General features: G+C 44.1%; 1 protein-coding gene across 1 annotated transcript in view; it reads left to right on the forward strand.

Moving 5' to 3' along the window:
* Positions 1–16,589, forward strand: part of LOC117350314 — an 84,448-nt gene that overhangs the window by 14,023 nt on the left and 53,836 nt on the right. The window contains exons 15-23 of the mRNA XM_033924565.1: positions 88–237; positions 1,458–1,631; positions 5,096–5,207; positions 6,600–6,771; positions 10,363–10,588; positions 10,961–11,087; positions 12,831–12,952; positions 14,534–14,585; positions 15,067–15,141. Coding sequence (XP_033780456.1) covers positions 88–237; positions 1,458–1,631; positions 5,096–5,207; positions 6,600–6,771; positions 10,363–10,588; positions 10,961–11,087; positions 12,831–12,952; positions 14,534–14,585; positions 15,067–15,141 — 1,210 coding nt within the window. The remainder of the gene's footprint in view (positions 1–87; positions 238–1,457; positions 1,632–5,095; positions 5,208–6,599; positions 6,772–10,362; positions 10,589–10,960; positions 11,088–12,830; positions 12,953–14,533; positions 14,586–15,066; positions 15,142–16,589) is intronic.

A 16,589-nucleotide genomic window follows, 5' to 3' on the forward strand; every position in this document is an offset into this window, starting at 1 on the left:
TCAACACCTCCCCCCCCCCCTCTTTCTGGGTCTCTCTCTCATTCTGTTTTTAGCTCACCCAATCACCTCCGTCTCTCTCTTCTCCAGGTGAAGCTGACCTTCTCAGAGGAGGAGTCTCTTCCAGGCGCCAGTGTCGATCTCCAGCTGCAGGCAGCCCCAGGGTCCTTGTGTGGCATCCGTGCTGTGGATAAGAATGTTCTGCTCCTGCGATCAGAGCCTGAACTCTCTATCAGCACTGTAAGTGACTCCGTGACTGTCTTTCTGTTTCCCCTTCTTTTCTTTCTGACTTCTCGCTTTCTCCCCCTCATTTGACGAGAACCCACGAGGAGACTGTTGCCACGTCTGGCATAAAACTTCAGACTAGTTCGATGGAGGGAAAGAGAGAGCTGGGGATTCGACCTGAGATGATAAAGTTACTCCCCTGTTGATTAAATCCCATTGGCTTCCGGTCGGCCATCGCATCACTTTTAAAACTTTGAGTTATAATGAGCCCCAATTCGTAACCAGGATCTCTCCGTTCGACTTCCCTTAATCTTCTTTCCATTCCCTCTCTGAAAATCATAGGCACCAGCAGGCACGACATGTTCTCAACTATGGAACCTTTTACCTCAATATATTAGAGAACTAAAAGACTTATCATCGTTTAAAAAAACCTTAAAAACTTACCTTTTCAATGATGCATTCGATCTTTTTTCTTTTCATCTAATAATATATGAAGCCAATTTGGCACCAAATTTACCCTCCCTTTTGTTCATTCCATTCATGTTTTTCTTTCTTGCTTGATCAGCATTGTAACTTTTCCCCCCTTTTTCCCTCACGGCTCACGTTAGTTTTACCCTATACTGTCAATGTCACTTTGTACGTCAGCACCAGATATTTATTTGTATATTTCTTTTATTATATTGTACATCGCTTAGTAAATTAAATAAGCGATTCATTAAATACGAATAAAAACTTGGAAAACTCTTGTTATGACCTGTAAAACCCCTGTTTTCAGGCACTACATGACTTCAAGCTTTACCTGATGATCTCTTTGGCATCTTCAATCTCTTTCTGTTCAGGGGCCCAGCTGCTTTTATCCGTGCTGTCTTTCTCCATTCCGAACTAAACCTGCATTTTTCACCTTGCTGCACTTTGGGGCTGGCTCCTCTGGCAATTAAAAATCTGGTATAAAATGACAACTTTGAAACACTGACTCTCCCTTCTCAACTTTAACCATGTTTTCTATGATAAAAAGCCTGAGCTTCTTATTGCCTTGGTTGGGTTATAAGCTTTGCGCACCAGAGGCTGTGTTGTATGGGTGTCTATGCAAGCACTGACTGGGTACCCAGTGAGCTGAACTTGGGGCTCCTTTTACGAAGGTGCGCTATTCCGCGCTTTACGGCCCTAGTGCGCCTTCGTCAAACGACTCCTTAGTCTTCACCACGTCTTTCCGGGCTGTCTTTTCTCGCCTTCAGGTGTACAAATTATTCCCCGCTGCGAGTGGCTACCCCCATCCTATTGACGAACATTCATGCAATCCTTTTGGTATCTGGAGGAGGCCCTGGCAATTCCTAGAACCTGATCTTTACTATGACTATGGGAGATCTTTTCGAATGAAAACTGTCTATGACACTTTTCATCTGTTCAAGGTGAGTTTTTCTAAGCACACTTACAAGACTTGTCAGAAATCAGAGCAGACTCAAGTGCTGTCCCTGTCCTCTGGCAGGGCACATGTGTGTGTATATACACTTCTCCCTCCGTATTCGCTGCGATAGGGGATTAACAGAACCGCAAATACAGAAACACCGCAAATAACTTTTTCATATGTTATTCGCAGTTTTCTATTAAAAACCATTGTGAATGTGGTGAAACCGCGAATAACATGGTGGGAGACCTGGTCTGTTCCTGAATGAGAGGCAAAACATGGTGAAGAAAGTGCCGGGAATCGGTGATTTTCTCTGTAAACGCTTGGAATCAGCGATTTCTCTATGCAAGCTGATGTAATTTGGGGGGAGGAGCCAGTAAGCCAAAAACCTTGAATAATCGAAACCGCGAATACGGAGGGAGAAGTGTATTCATGTCCATGAGGGTGCGTGTGAACACTGAAGGGAAAAACACTGACCCAGTTACTCAGCAAGAACTATCAGTACCCAGTAATGTCTAGAGATGTGTTTACATAAGTCCCTCTGAATTCAGGATGAAATGACTGGACTGGACACAACGAAGTTACAAGGAAATACTTTTAAAAGCAATAGGAGGAACGCATTGCCAGAGGTTGTGGTAAGAGCGGATAGCGTAGCTGGTTTTAAGAAGGGTGTGGACTAGTTCCTGGAGGAAAAGTCCATAGTCGGTTATTGAGAAAGACATTCTTGTTCTGGATCGGTAGCATGGCATGTTAGGATTCTGGAATCTGGCCATTCTGCAAGGAATCTTGATACATTTTGGAGGTTCCAGAATGTTGCTATTCTTTCGTTTTTTTGTGCCAGGTACTTGTGACCTGGGCTAGATGGACCCAGTAAGATTATCAGCACAAAAATAAAAACTAGCACACCAAAAAAAATCAAATAGATCACAAAATATATCCGATTGGATAAAATACACCAATAACTCCTGAAAGTTATAATAATTATCTTTCCTAAGAGAAAATGATAAAGAACTGAAAATGCTATTCTACCTTCCCCTTTTGCCTTTCAGAATAGATTTCCATAGGAGCAATCCAAGCTCCCCTTGCCAGTTACTGGGCCCTTTAGATAAAATGGAATTCTCTCTCACCTCAGCTCCAACTGGTATGAAAAAACAGATAGACAAGACCTCAGAAGCTAAGGAACGCTTCTCCTCTCCACTAGGAAAGGCAGAGTGTTTTGGTGTGGGCAGACAAATATTTCTGTTCGGTGTTCACAGCTGACGTGCCAGGAGCAGGACAGCAGAAGAAAAAGGTGAATAGGGATGGAGGAGTGGTAGACCACGATCGATTTCCATAGGGTTGTGTGCGAAGAGCTAGCTAAACTAAGAACAGCCTTACTGGGTCAGACCAAAAGGTCCATCAAGCCCAGTAGCCCATTCTCATGGTGGCCAATCCAGGTCACTAGTACCTGACCAAAACCCAAGGAGTAGCAAGCAGTTGCTTTCCCATGTCTTTCTTAATAACAGACTACGGACTTTTCCTCCAGGAAATTGTCCCAGCTACGCTATCCGCTCTTACCACAACCTCTGGCAATGCATTCCAGAGCTTAACTATTCTCCGAGCGAAAAAATATGTCCTCCATTTTTATAAGCAATATTGCTGATGGGCTATCAGGTAAGATTTGCCTCTTTGCGGATGATACCAAAATCTGCAATAAAGTAGACACCCCCGATGGTGTTAATAACACGAGGAAGGACCTAGTAAAGTTTGAAGAATGGTTTGAAATTCGACAGCTAAAATTTAATGCTAAGAAATGCAAGGTCATGCATTTCGGCTGCAAAACTGGAAGGAACGGTACAGTTTAGGGGGTGAAGAACGGGACTCGAGTGCGATTGTATGTGATGATCTTAAGGAGGCCAAATACGATGAAAAGTTAACAGCAAAAGCTAAAAGGATGCTAGGGTACATAGGAAGAGGTATGGCCAGTAGGAAAAAGGAGGTATTGATTTCCCCTCATTTAGAATATTGTGTACAATGCTGGCGACCGCACCTTTAAAAAGATATAAAAAGGATGGAGTCGGTCCAGAGGAAGGCTACTAAAATGGTGGGTGATCTTAGTCATAAGGCGTATGGGGACAGACTTAAAGATCTCAATCTGTATATTTTGGAGGAAAGGCAGGAGAGGGGAGATATGGTAGAGATGAGTCTCTTTCATTTGAAAGGAAGCTCTGGAATGAGAGGGCATAGGATGGAGTTAAGAGGCCCAGGAGTAATCTAATGAAATACTTTCTTCCAGAAAGGGAGGTAGATGTGTGGAACAGCCTCCCGGAAGAGGTGGTGGAAACAGACAGGCACGTGGGATCTCTTAGGGAGAGGAGATAGTGGGTGCTGCGGATGGGCAGACTGGATGGGCCATTTGGCTTTTATCTGCCGTCATGTTTCTCTGTTTCCACAAGTGATCTGCAATCCTTTTTGTGTATCTTCTCTGTAGCTGTCAGGTCAGCTAAGAAAAATCTTGCATCTTTGGCTTGTTTTGTCTCCATTCGTCGTTTCAAGTTTATTTAAAATGTCTTCTACCACCTAATCAGACTTCTAAGTGCCATAAAATCAAGCTAAAAATGAGTGATACTAAACAATACCAGGATATATTAGTTCAACAAAAGACACGACATACAGGCTTACGTCAAACAAATGGGAAAATGGGCAAGAACTACAATCTTTGGAGAAAAGAACACAGAGGAGGGAAAAAACGATTGGTGGGGGTAAAAAAATAAGCAAGCATTATTTAGTCCTTAAAAAGGACAATTATTGTCCAAATGCATCCTGGAACAACTTGGATTTAAACTGGTTTAGTGCGGACTCTTTGCGAGTTCCAAAGGGAGGGTGCGGTGACAGCAAAATTATTAGATCTCAATGTGTCGATTAACTTTACAGATGATATGGGAAGAAGATTCTGAGACACGGAACAAAGTGATTTAGATGGACTATAAGGGATTAGAAGTTTGTCAATGAACCCTGGCTGGTTACTGAAACGGATTTTATAGCTGCTTCTGTGTTCAACAGGTAGCCAGTGTGCTTTGAATAAAACAGATGAAACATAATCATTTTTTTTTACGTTAAGGATCATTTTCTGTACAATTTGAAGGCGTGGTATTTCCTTTTTTGTTATTCCCTTATAAAGGGCATTACAGTAGTCTATACGCGAGATCACAAGAGAGGAAGCCGATTCAAGTATTTTTGAAAGAGAACGGATCATTTTTAAACGATGAAAACATTTCTGCATGACTGAACTGAATATGATTGGGGTATGTAAGTTTATTGTCAAAGGCGACTCCTAGCAACTTCAAACTGCTTTGTGCCGTCTTTGTGGGCTTCAGCAAAAAGTCTTTTCTTCTCTCTTTTGCTGCTGCCCGTGTACGTCAACAGTGATTATTTTTATTTCTCAATAATTTGTGCCTTCCAATTCCCTATGTTCTGTATTTTGCACAGGACGCCGGTATAAAAATTATAACAAACTCAAAGATACAGCAATGCGACAGATTCCCCGACAGATTCCCATATTCAAGAGTTGTGAACGGAATTGCAGGCATGCCAGGTGGAGGTATGTAGGTTTGCTATCTGCTAAATATGTCCACCAGACATGGCTACTAGAGATACTTGGCTTCCCTGTGCGTAACACCTTCAACAGACTTCTACCCACTTCAAATGCAAGGCACGCTTGTCTTGCTCTCCGACAGTGCATGTGATAAATGCAGATTATTTCCGACACTCACTCTTCCTGAGGAATGGTGCATGTCACTGGTGAGACAGTCGTAACATTTTCAAAATAATTTCACTGTTCTGAATATTTCCCTAATGTTGTTATTTACTGCTAATTGTCTTCAGGTAAAGAGTGTTTGACCACAGGCATTGGAAGCATTCATGACATTTCTCTAAAATGTTTTACCTCAGAAACAGTTCCCAGCTGTCTCACACTGAATATCTGGCAGAGTGCCGAATTTCAGTGGCTCACCGGCTAAGTTCAGCGGCCAAAATCAACTGCCTGAAAGGGTGGAATATCTTTGGCTATTGAGACTTAGCTGCTGAATATTGAGTTAGCGGGTTATGTCTCAGCCAGTCAAAACTAGACTGAAAATTCAATGCCGATGACTGGACACAGCACTGGCATTAAACTTCCAGTATCGCTGCGGACCGCAGGAGATCTCCAACGATCTGTATATGAGCCTGTAAATATCCTTTTTAAATCTATAGCCCCAAATCCCATCTTTTTAACTCATCTTCATTTTAGGGTTATATCCTCAGGCCTGGATTCTCTATATGGCACTGATCGTGTGTCAGTCATGCGATGGCGCCATAGAGAGAATCGCGCCTCTGGGACAGATAAGCGCAGTAGACGTAGGCCACGATCTTCCAGGGCTACGTTTCTAGAACCTATCTATGCCGTGAGTCACGCCTACTTAGGTCAAAACTAATGCTAGGAAGTTTTTCTTCACCCAGAATGAGCTTCCAGAGGGCGTGATAGGACAAGAGTATGGTATTAGGGTTCAAGAAAGGATTGGACAATTTTCTGAAGGAAAAGGGGATAGAGGGATATAGATGGGACTGCTGGGCACGATGGACCTCTGGTCTGACCCAGCAGAGGCACTTCTTATGTTCCTGACGCCAATTCCAGTGTTAGCCACGCCCATGGTGGCGTTAAGTCCCATACAGTGTCTACATATGCTTGATTTTATTTAGGTGTCAGTAGGCACTTTAATTTGTCCATTTTTTTTGCCATTTTAAATTGCCTTTCTCAATTAACTTAGGCACCTAAGGTTCTGCTCCATTTAGAGAATATTCCCCTCAGTGCTTAAGAGGTTTATTCATAATATATAGATCAAAGCTGATTTTCATCTCCGAGTAATCTAGTAATAATGTCTTCCGTTTCTCCTCTCCTGTGACGTGAAGCAGAATCTTGGTCTGTGACCCGAGAAACCTGATCTTTTTGTCTTAGGTTTCGAAAGAGGTCCCGTATTTATGGCCCCCCATATACCCTTAACACAGAATAAAGGAGATGTAGGCTCAACGGTTGAGTTGCAGAAGGTGCCTGAATCTGTACCTGCTCAGGAGGAGAAAGTTCGTCAGATTTTCATAGAAACATGGCTCTGGGACTTGAAGTCTGTAAAGTAAGTGACTGGCTGTGCCTGTTTGTATGCTATAGGAATATCGGGACATGTTTTCCTATGGTTCAAAGGTTTCCTAGAGAGTCGTAAAGATGAAAACTATTCATTTAAATGAATAAAATATATGTGGAGTGCCAAAGGGATCACCTCTTTCCCCAATCTTTAGGAACACGATTAGCTTCCTATAAAATCATACACTATAGCTGTGCGGACGATATAACAACTGCAGCCCCCTGCAGAGCAGCTCACACAGCCTCTTCTCTTCAGCCCTACTGAAACCGGGAGCTGCCCCAATAAAAACAAAAATCTGATCTCCCCCCCATCTTTCCCATGTCCTGTCAGCATCCTTCTCCCCCCTCTGTCTTCCACATTTGCTTTCAGTGTCCTTCTCCACCCCTTTGTCTTCCCCAGTGCTTTCAGCGGCCTTCTCCCCCCTCCGTTTTACCCATTTCCCTAAAGCATCTTTTCTTCTCCACTCCACCTTTCCTCCCTTTCTCCCTCCCTGCCCCTTACCTTTGTGGCACTTCCCCACCCGACTGACAACAGAACAGGCCCGGTCAGACAAACCTCCCTGCCCTGTAGCCGCGAATCTAAATTACCTTCTTACAGCAGCTGGAGTATTGAAGCTACTGTAAGAAGGTAATTTAGATTCGCTGCTACAGGGCAGGGAGGTTTGTTGGCTGGGCCTGTTGTTAGTCGGTCGGGGGAAGCGCCACAAGGCTAAGGGGACCTAACCGGCTGTGCACACTGCCCCCCATAGCTGCACCGGGGCGGACTGCCCCCCCCCCCTTCGGTACACGACTGCCTTTTCCCTACCAGCCCTGCCGCAAGCAGCCGGCCGGAAGTCTTCCCGATGTCAGCGCTGACGTCGGAGGAAGGGAGGGCTTTGCTTAAGTCCTCCCTCCGACGTCAGCGCTGACATTGGGAAGACTTCTGTTCGGCTGTGTGCTGCGGCAGGGCAGGTAAGGAGAAGGAGAGGAGACTATGCTTGCGACCCTGGGGGAGCCCGGGCCCCCTGTCAGCTCCGAGCCCCTGAATGCAGGACTGGTAGTACTGCCCTGATGGTGGCCCTGCCCACAACCCCGAGTCACCAGTTCTCCAGGGGAAGAAGAAACTCTGGCGATGGGGGAGGAACTTTTCCCTGAGGCAAGAAGATTACCAGTGGAGAGCTTGGAGACAGAGCCCCCGGTTCAGGGTGCCTCTGTAGAAGAAACCAGGGTAGATTCAGCTACGGGAAGTGAAGACATCCAGCTGGAGCAAAGCCAAGAACTTGATTCCTCTGAGGGTGAGCAGTTCTACACTCAGCAAAAACTTGTAATTTTGGATAAGCCAGCACAAGTGACTCTGGAATCTTTATGGGACTTAATTACAAATTTCACAAAAACTATTAGCCCCAATTTCTAATATGTTGAAGCTAAGGAGCTTAAGGCTTTAAAAGAGGACCTGACTGTTTCAAAAGCTTGACCAGGAGTTATCATCTAGCAAACAAGTACAACACTCCCTAGTTAAGGATAATGTGAGTCTTAGGAAGAAGCTAGAATCACTTGAGAATAACGCACGGAACAATAATTTGAGATTAATTAACCTTCCAAGACTAGCAATGGTAACTCCTACGACAGCCTCCGGAAGAGCGTTCCAGTTTTCTACCACTCTCTGGCTGAACATAAGAACTGCCTCTGCTGGGTCAGACCAGTGGTCCATCATGCCCAGCAGTCCGCTCCCGCGGTGGCCCCCAGGTCAAAGACCAACACCCTAACCGAGACCAGCCCTATCTGCGTACGTTCTAGTTCCACAGGAATTTGTCTAAACTTTGTCTTGAATCCCTAGATGGTGTTTTCCCCTACGACAGCCTCCGGAAGAGCGTTCTAGTTTTCCACCACTCTCTGGGTGAAGAAGAACTTCCTTACATTTGTACGGAATCTATTCCCTTTCAACTTTAGAGAGTGTCCTCTCGTTCTCTCTGCCTTGGAGAGGGTGAACAACCTGTCTTTATCTACTAAGTCTATTCCCTTCATTATCTTGAAGGTTTCAATCATGTCCCCTCTCAGTCTCCTCTTTTCAAGGGAGAAGAGGCCCAGTTTCTCCATTCTCTCACTGTACGACAACTTCTCCAGCCACTTAACCATTTTAGTCGCTCTTCTCTGGACCCTTCGAGTAGTACCGTGTCCTTTTTCATGTACGGCGACCAGTGCTGGATGCAGTATTCCAGGTGGGGCGTATCATGGTCCGGTACAGCGGCATGATAACCTTCTCCGATCTGTTCGTGATCCCCTTCTTAATCATTCCTAGCATTCTGTTTGCCCTTTTCGCCGCTGCTCCACATTGCGCAGATGGCTTCATCGACTTGTCGACCAGTACTCCCAAGTCTATTTCCTGGGTTGTCTCTCCAAGTACTGCACCAGACATCCTGTATTCGCATACAAGATTTTTGTTACCACTATGCATCAATTTACACTTGTCCACGTTAAAACTTCATTTGCCATGTCTCAGCCCATTTCTCAAGCGTGTTTATGTCCTGTTACAGGTCTTCGCAGTCCTCCTGCGTCTTTACTACTCTTAATAACTTAGTATCATCTGCAAATGTAATCATCTCGCTCGTCGTTCCAACTTCCAGGTTGTTTATAAATATGTTGAACAGCACAGGTCCAACCACCGAAACCTGCAGCACTCCACTGGTGACGCTTTTCCAGTCCGAATGTTGTCCATTTACCCCCACTCTTTGCTTTCTATCTGCCAACTTTAGAGAGTGCCCTCTCTTTCTCCCTACCTTGGAGAGGGTGAACATGTGGATCAATTTTTCATGCCATCAAAAATTACAAAGACTAGGGGACACTCGATGAAGTTACACGGAAATACTTTTAAAACCAATAGGAGGAAATATTTTTTCACTCTGAGAATAGTTAAGCTCTGGAACACATTGCCAGAGGTTGTGGTAAGAGCGGATAGCGTAGCTGGTTTTAAGAAAGGTTTGGACAAGTTCCTGGAGGAAAAGTCCATAGTCTGTTATTGAGAAAGACACGGGGGAAGCCATTGCTTGTCCTAGATCGGTAGCATGGAATGTTGCTACTCCTTGGGTTTTGGCCAGGTTCTAGTGACCTGGATTGGCCACCGTGAGAACGAGCTACAGGGCTTGATGGGCCACTGGTCTGACTCAGGAAGGCTATTCTTATGTTCTTATGATGCTGTGTCATGGCATCGGGATGCCCAGATACTTACAGTATACCAGAGGAAATGGCATTAGCCATAGACCTGCAGCAAGGGTGTGATGAGCAAATGTATTCTGTAATTTACATGTGTACCTGGGACCAAAGGCCTGCCCCTGTTCTGCTCACATGTTCACCCCCCGTTTGAAGTTCCATGCTATCGTCCTTACATACCCTTATAGAGCAGCACTCAGGATACGTACACATGCAAGCAGTACTTTCTCTCTGTATTTACGACTGCAAAAGGAGCGAGTGCCTAGTTATAGAATTACTCTTTGAGTCTCTATTATAGACCCACTATGGGGAACAGGACATTCTGAGATGGGAAATTCAGGAATTGGAAGCAGATCCGAATCTCAGTGTTTGCTTTAATTTTTGTTTCCACTTATAGTTTTTCTGGGCATTTGACTGTCCCAGTCACAGTCCCTGATGCCATCACAGAGTGGCAGGCTTCTATGATGTGCGTGGCAAATATTGGTTTCGGGCTCTCTCAAAAAACAAAACTCAGAGTCTTTAAGCCCTTCTTTGCAGACATGTCACTACCATACTCTGTGATCCGAGGAGAGAGCTTCCCCTTAAAAGCTACAGCCTTCAATTACATGAAAAAATGCATCAAGGTAAGAGACAGAATGTTGACTAGTGTCACCTGGTCCAGTGCATGATGGGACAGGACAGAGCATTAAAGACAGTAGCCTTGTCATGCTTACCAGCATTCCCAGAAGAAATAACAATTCAATGTTTTGACTCTGTGCTTGGAATTTATATAATCATAATAACAGTTTATATACCGCAGTACCGTTAAGTTCTATGCGGTTTACAAAAGATTAGTGAAGTACAAGTTGAGTTAACTTAAGGGATGTGGGAACCATAGGGACACCGTTAGAGAGGGGAAAGAGAGGAGTGGGTCAGCTGTCTAGGTATTTCAGGCTCATTCACTACCAGTATTTCACCGTACATCAACAGAGTTTGCTCTTGACATATATTTGTAGGTTAAGGTGACACTGCTTGACTCTTCAGACTTCCAGCTGGAAATGTGCTCGGACTGTGTCTATATCAGCTGTCTCTGTGGCGATGAAGCTAAGACCTTTACATGGAGTGTGACCCCAATCACGCTAGGTAACAACACATAAAGAACGAGCTGGGTTTCAAAACTCCATTCCGTCTGGGGACAGTACCGTATTTTCAGGCATATAACGCGCACACGTGTACAACGCGCACATGGGTATAGCGCGCGGGAACAAGGAATTTATGTAAGAAAATTTTGGTATAGCGCGCCCACGGGTATACTGCGCATGCTCCTCATTGAACTTTCATAATCCATGCCAACGTTTAAGTCCTATTTATCTAACTGTTACTTCGGATGCAAAATGACTTCACAAGAAATACTAGCTGAGCTATTTTAACTATCAGCAAATGCCGCCAGCAGGGAAATTATCAATGAAGTAATTTTGTTTCCCAGGTTTTCTATTGTAATGCCTATTCTATTGTGATGCGGTGTTTTCTGTCTTGCTGGCGCCCTCCTCCATCTTCCTGCATCGTTTGCTAAAAGCCACGGGCAGCGGATCCTATGTGCCTCTTGCGGCTGACCCAGAAGTGTTCCTCTGACGTCACGACGTCAGAGGGAACGCTTCCCAGCCGCAGGAGGCGCATGGAAGCCGCTGCTGCGGCTTTCAGCGAACGCTGCAGGAAGATGGAGGAGGGCGCCAGCAAGTCAGAAAACAATTATATAACGCGCTCGCGGATATTACGCGCATGGCTATTGCGCGGTTTGTAAAATCTTGTATAACGCGCGCGTGAAAATACGGTAATAGTACATCCAAATTTGCCCGTCAGGATTGATCCAGTCCTAGATTTGCCCCATTGCATGCAGGGACTTATAGTTCTGATTTCCCTATTGCATTCCCTATGAAAAGCCAGTCAGCAAGTGTTAGGTACACTGGTGACTCATGGCAAGATTTTAAGTTAAAGTCAACGTGCAGTTATTATTCAGTCTGATCTCATGTGCATTTGATTTAGTAGACCATGAGATTATGTAATCATGTGAAACCTTTTAAAAACGGTTGCTTTCGGGTAGCGGTAGGTAATTCCGGTCCTTGAGAGCCGGAGCAGGTCAGGTTTTCAGGATATCCACAATAAATATGCATGAGGCAATAAATATGCAAGGAGGCAGTGCATGCTCTCGAGGACCGGAATTGCCTACCCCTGTTTTAGGGCATTTTACTAGAGTAGATGTTTCTTGGAGTGGATTTTATAAACCAAATCTGATTTTCCTGTTTAAAGGATGGTTCTGAATTGTTTGTGATGTTCTGATGCTTTATTGTAATCCGCTTAGGCATTAAAACGGAATAGACATTTAAAAAATAAAAATAAATGAATAAATGTTTCTTTGAGGCTCTAAACCTGAGTGAACTGCTCATCATTTCAATCGTTGCTATCTAGTGATGGCCCTCTTTACTAAGCCGCTGTAGAGGTTTTTGCCATGGCCTGGGAAGCTAAATGCTTCACGTAACAAACTATAAGTCACAAACTCAGGGGAACCAAATAATCAACTCTCGAAACAAACCCCTGTTGAATTTACAAACCTTCCTGCCACACGGATTGCTCCCAGCACATACAACTCACCAACAGCTGCGTTTGTTTTAAGAAGGAGGGGAAAAAAAGCCTCAGACTCAGGAGATACCTCAGTGGCATAAAAAACACCTCCTCCTAAACAAACCCCTTTAAATCTGAGCAAACTTAATCGCGCTTTGCCATGGGCATCCAGGCGCTCCACTGCGGCTTATAAAAGGGGGCCTATGAATCAGGTTTGTGATTTTTTTCTAAATCACTTCAAGTTTGTTTTTCTGTCTTTTTCTTGAGGCGAGCTGAACTTTACAGTAAGCGCCGAAGCTCTGAGCACGAAAGAGTTTTGTGGAGAAGAAATTCCCATCGTTCCCAAAAAGGGAAAACGGGACACGCTGATCAAAAAGTTGCTTGTTCAGGTCTGTAAGAAAAGAAACAAATCCCTTCAGCTGATCTTCATTCTATAGAAGATAGACCTAGTAGAAAAGGGGAAAGGGACCCAATATTTAGGACCTGGCACCACAGACCACTAGTTTCAAAAGAAAACATTTAAAATATAAGTAAAATGGGGACAGGACAACATGAATTACAACAAACAACTGACAATACAAAAGGGAAATGGAAGGGATACTAAAAGAAGAGGGGACGTGAGAACCATCTTTGCATTTAGATTTTTAGATTTTATTTACAGAAGAAATTATTATTTATGCCTCTACTTACCATGGCCTGCTATTATAAATATTATGGGCGGAACATTGTTGCTATACTGATCATCATCATCCCCCATAATCCCACTGTAGATCTCTTAACCCCCCCCCCACTCCCTACACACACTTTACTAAACCGTGATAGAGTTCCTATGAGCGTCGAGAGCAGAGCATTTAGCTAATAACCGCTATCGTGTTTTAATAAAAAGTGTGTGTGTATGGGGGGGGGGGGGGAAATAGTGTTAATGCGCATAAAAGAGTCACACTGACACATGTAAAGTATAAATATGGCATGGACTTCTCAAAAGTGAATCTGCATTGAAGTTTTGGGGAGGTTGGCTGGAGATGGCTCTCTCTAAGACTGACAAATAAGGTTTCGTGGTTTGCACATTTTTAGCCAGACTGTAGCAAGATATCCTTGGGGTGTACTTTGAAAATAAAATCTACATCACAAAAAAAAAAAATTTTTCTACAAAAGGTATAATTAAAAAGGGGTGTGGGGGGGACATACACTAAAGAATGACACTGGACACAAGGAGAAATGGTAAAGGGATGCATCGTATAAAATAAAGGAGAAGGGAAGGGATCAAACCAGGAGGGTGGGAAATAATGTGAAAAAGAAGAGAGGCAAAAAGTCCAGCGAGAAAACATTTTAAGGCTGGAAAAGTGCTTCAGGTAATGAAAGCATCTTGGACTAGAAAAGCTTTAAGGCAGTGGTTTTCAACCCTGTACTGGAGGACCCCCAGCCAGTCGGCTTTTCAAGATATCCCTAATGAATATGCATGAGAGAGATTTGCATATAATGGAAGTGACCTCCCAGGACAGGGTCGAGAACCACTGCTTTAAGGCCTGATTTAAACAGTGTTCATGTCTCAAGTTGATAGGGAGGGAATTCCACAGGGATGGTGCTACAACAGAAAAGATCATTTTACGGGTAGTATCATATACTATTTGGTGCATGGAGGGAATTGGAAGAAGAGACTGTTGAGTCGGTCGAAGCATCCTCGAGGTAGTATGTGGCTTCAGAAATCTTTCAATGAATGCTGGCGAATGACCAGAAATGTAAGAAATAAATGTGATCCTGTGTGTTACTGGCAACCAGTGCACATCTTTCAAGAGAGGTGTGGCGTGATTGTATTTTTGGGCTTTGTAGATTTTATACATATTTATTCCAGGGTCAGTTTATGTTAATTTGGGCACATCAAAGCATCACAGTTTCCTTTGAAAGCATTTGAGCTATTTGAAAGATATTCTTTTTATTGAATGTAAATCTGCTAATCTCCTTCTCCTCAGGCTGAAGGGATCCCGGAGGAAAAGACTCACAGCTCCTTCCTATGTAATGGAGGTAGGCAAAATTCCTCATGTTAATTGCTGTTCACTTCCACGTTCCACCCTCAGCAAAAGGAAATCTTTGATTCTCTATGAAAGGTGCATATCTTCTATGGCAGAAGGCCAACTATTGAGATCTTCAGAACCATGGAGAGCTCCAGTCACAGGACTGACATCAGCAGTCTGCCTCTGATACAATATTCAGATCAAGAGCTTGCAAGAGTGGCCTAATGTTTAATGGAGCGGCCTGAGATCCTGGGGATCTGGGTCCAGTCCCCACCGCAGTTCCTTGTGACCACGGGCAAGTCATTTAATTCTCAATTGCACCAGGTACTGTCCCACTAGGGACAGAGACATTAGCTGCCTGTAATGTGTACAATGCTCTGTATAGAACTAACTATTAGTAGTAACTCAATGAACATTCATCAAGAGATCTTTCAATTGCCTTATTTTCATATGGCTTGCATTTATTTATCTTAGCTATTTTTCTGTTTTAGCTTCTGAAAAGGTCTCCTTAGAGCTTCCAACAAATGTGGTAGAGGGATCAGAGAGAGCCCAGGTGTCTGTTACAGGTGAGATCCAGTACATGAAACTGCAACTAATATTTGTCAATCCTTACTTAGGAATTAGAACACCTTGGCATGCTCTGGTATTATAATAAATATAAGGCAAAATCTGGAAGGCATAGCTGCTGTGCATTCACAATCGTTCACCTGCAATTGGAAACACGTCCACATTTCTCTCGTGTCACAAAACAATATAGAGAATTAAGGGAGAGAAGGACATAGACTTGGCTACACACGGCCACAAACACAAAGACACAAAACTACGCACAGGGAGCAGTGGCGTAGCAAGGGTGAGAGGCACCCCTCCCCCATACGCTCCTCTCTCGCCCCCTCCTGTCACGCATTGTGGCCGGTTGGACGGGTCCAGGGGCCAATACCCTGAGCCACACAGACCTCGGCCAAGTGAAAGTGAGGTATAGGTAGGTAGCTGAGAAGAACTGCAGTAAAGTTCAAAAATAGTGCAAAAGACTTGTGTACCACAAGATAAATCTTTATTTTACACGAGACCTGGTGAATCTAACTCAAGCTAGAAGCAATTCATAAATGAGTTCCAAAAATACAAGCAAACAGTCCTTGCACAAAATACAAACAAAACAATCCACTTGTTTCCTTTATTTGGCTTGTTGCCAACCACTGGCTTTAATCTCAGCCTTTTGATGGCCCTCTCCGAGGTTCTCAGGGCTACACCTGCCACACTGGGCCCTTCCCAGCCCAGCCACTGCTTGCCACCTGGCTTGTTCAAATAGATTCTGCTATGACTCGTAAGTCCTTTCACTGGGGAAAAGTTCACCTTGGGGTTTTATTAGCCAAAATACCCCCAGAGGCATTGGGATCAGTACCTGCCCTGTAGATTTTGGTGTACAAAAATCCCAACCAAGATCCCACTGGATTTTGAAAAAAAGAGTTCCCCAGTGGCCTGTGGCCAGCGGTGCTTTAAATAACCAATTTTCATGTACTGCCCCAACAGAAAAACAAAACTCAGTCCTGCTTGGATTTAGGCAGTGCAGTTTTTCCTGCAAGTTCCATACAAGTGACAAAAAACCTCAGCCAGAGGCTTTAACTAATACAACCTGGCTAGTCTGGAATCCTTCACCCACAATTTCCTTTTGATAAACTCCAAACTTTTCCTGCTGTGCCTCAGCCTCACTCCATTAATTCAGAGTCAGTAGCGTATGAAAAATCCTCATTCATTTCTTCCATACTCTGAGCTTTATTCATCTCTATATCATTTTCATTTATGAATGAGTCCTCAACAAAATCCTCTCAATCTTGAGGTCCAACCTGCCCTACTAGGCTCTGGCGCACTTATGTTTCCTGGCAAAGAAGGTCTGGTTCCTTTCTTTCTCCCTACTGGGCTCCTCCGGGGTGGCTCAATATCTGCCTGCAACTAGGAGCCCCACCCTTTTCTCTCTCACCTGTGCTGGAGTGCAGGTGTGCCCTTAGTTCTGGCTAAT

This window comes from Geotrypetes seraphini, chromosome 16, assembly GCF_902459505.1.
Source record: "Geotrypetes seraphini chromosome 16, aGeoSer1.1, whole genome shotgun sequence".
In the NCBI taxonomy this organism is placed as follows: Eukaryota; Metazoa; Chordata; class Amphibia; order Gymnophiona; family Dermophiidae; genus Geotrypetes; species Geotrypetes seraphini.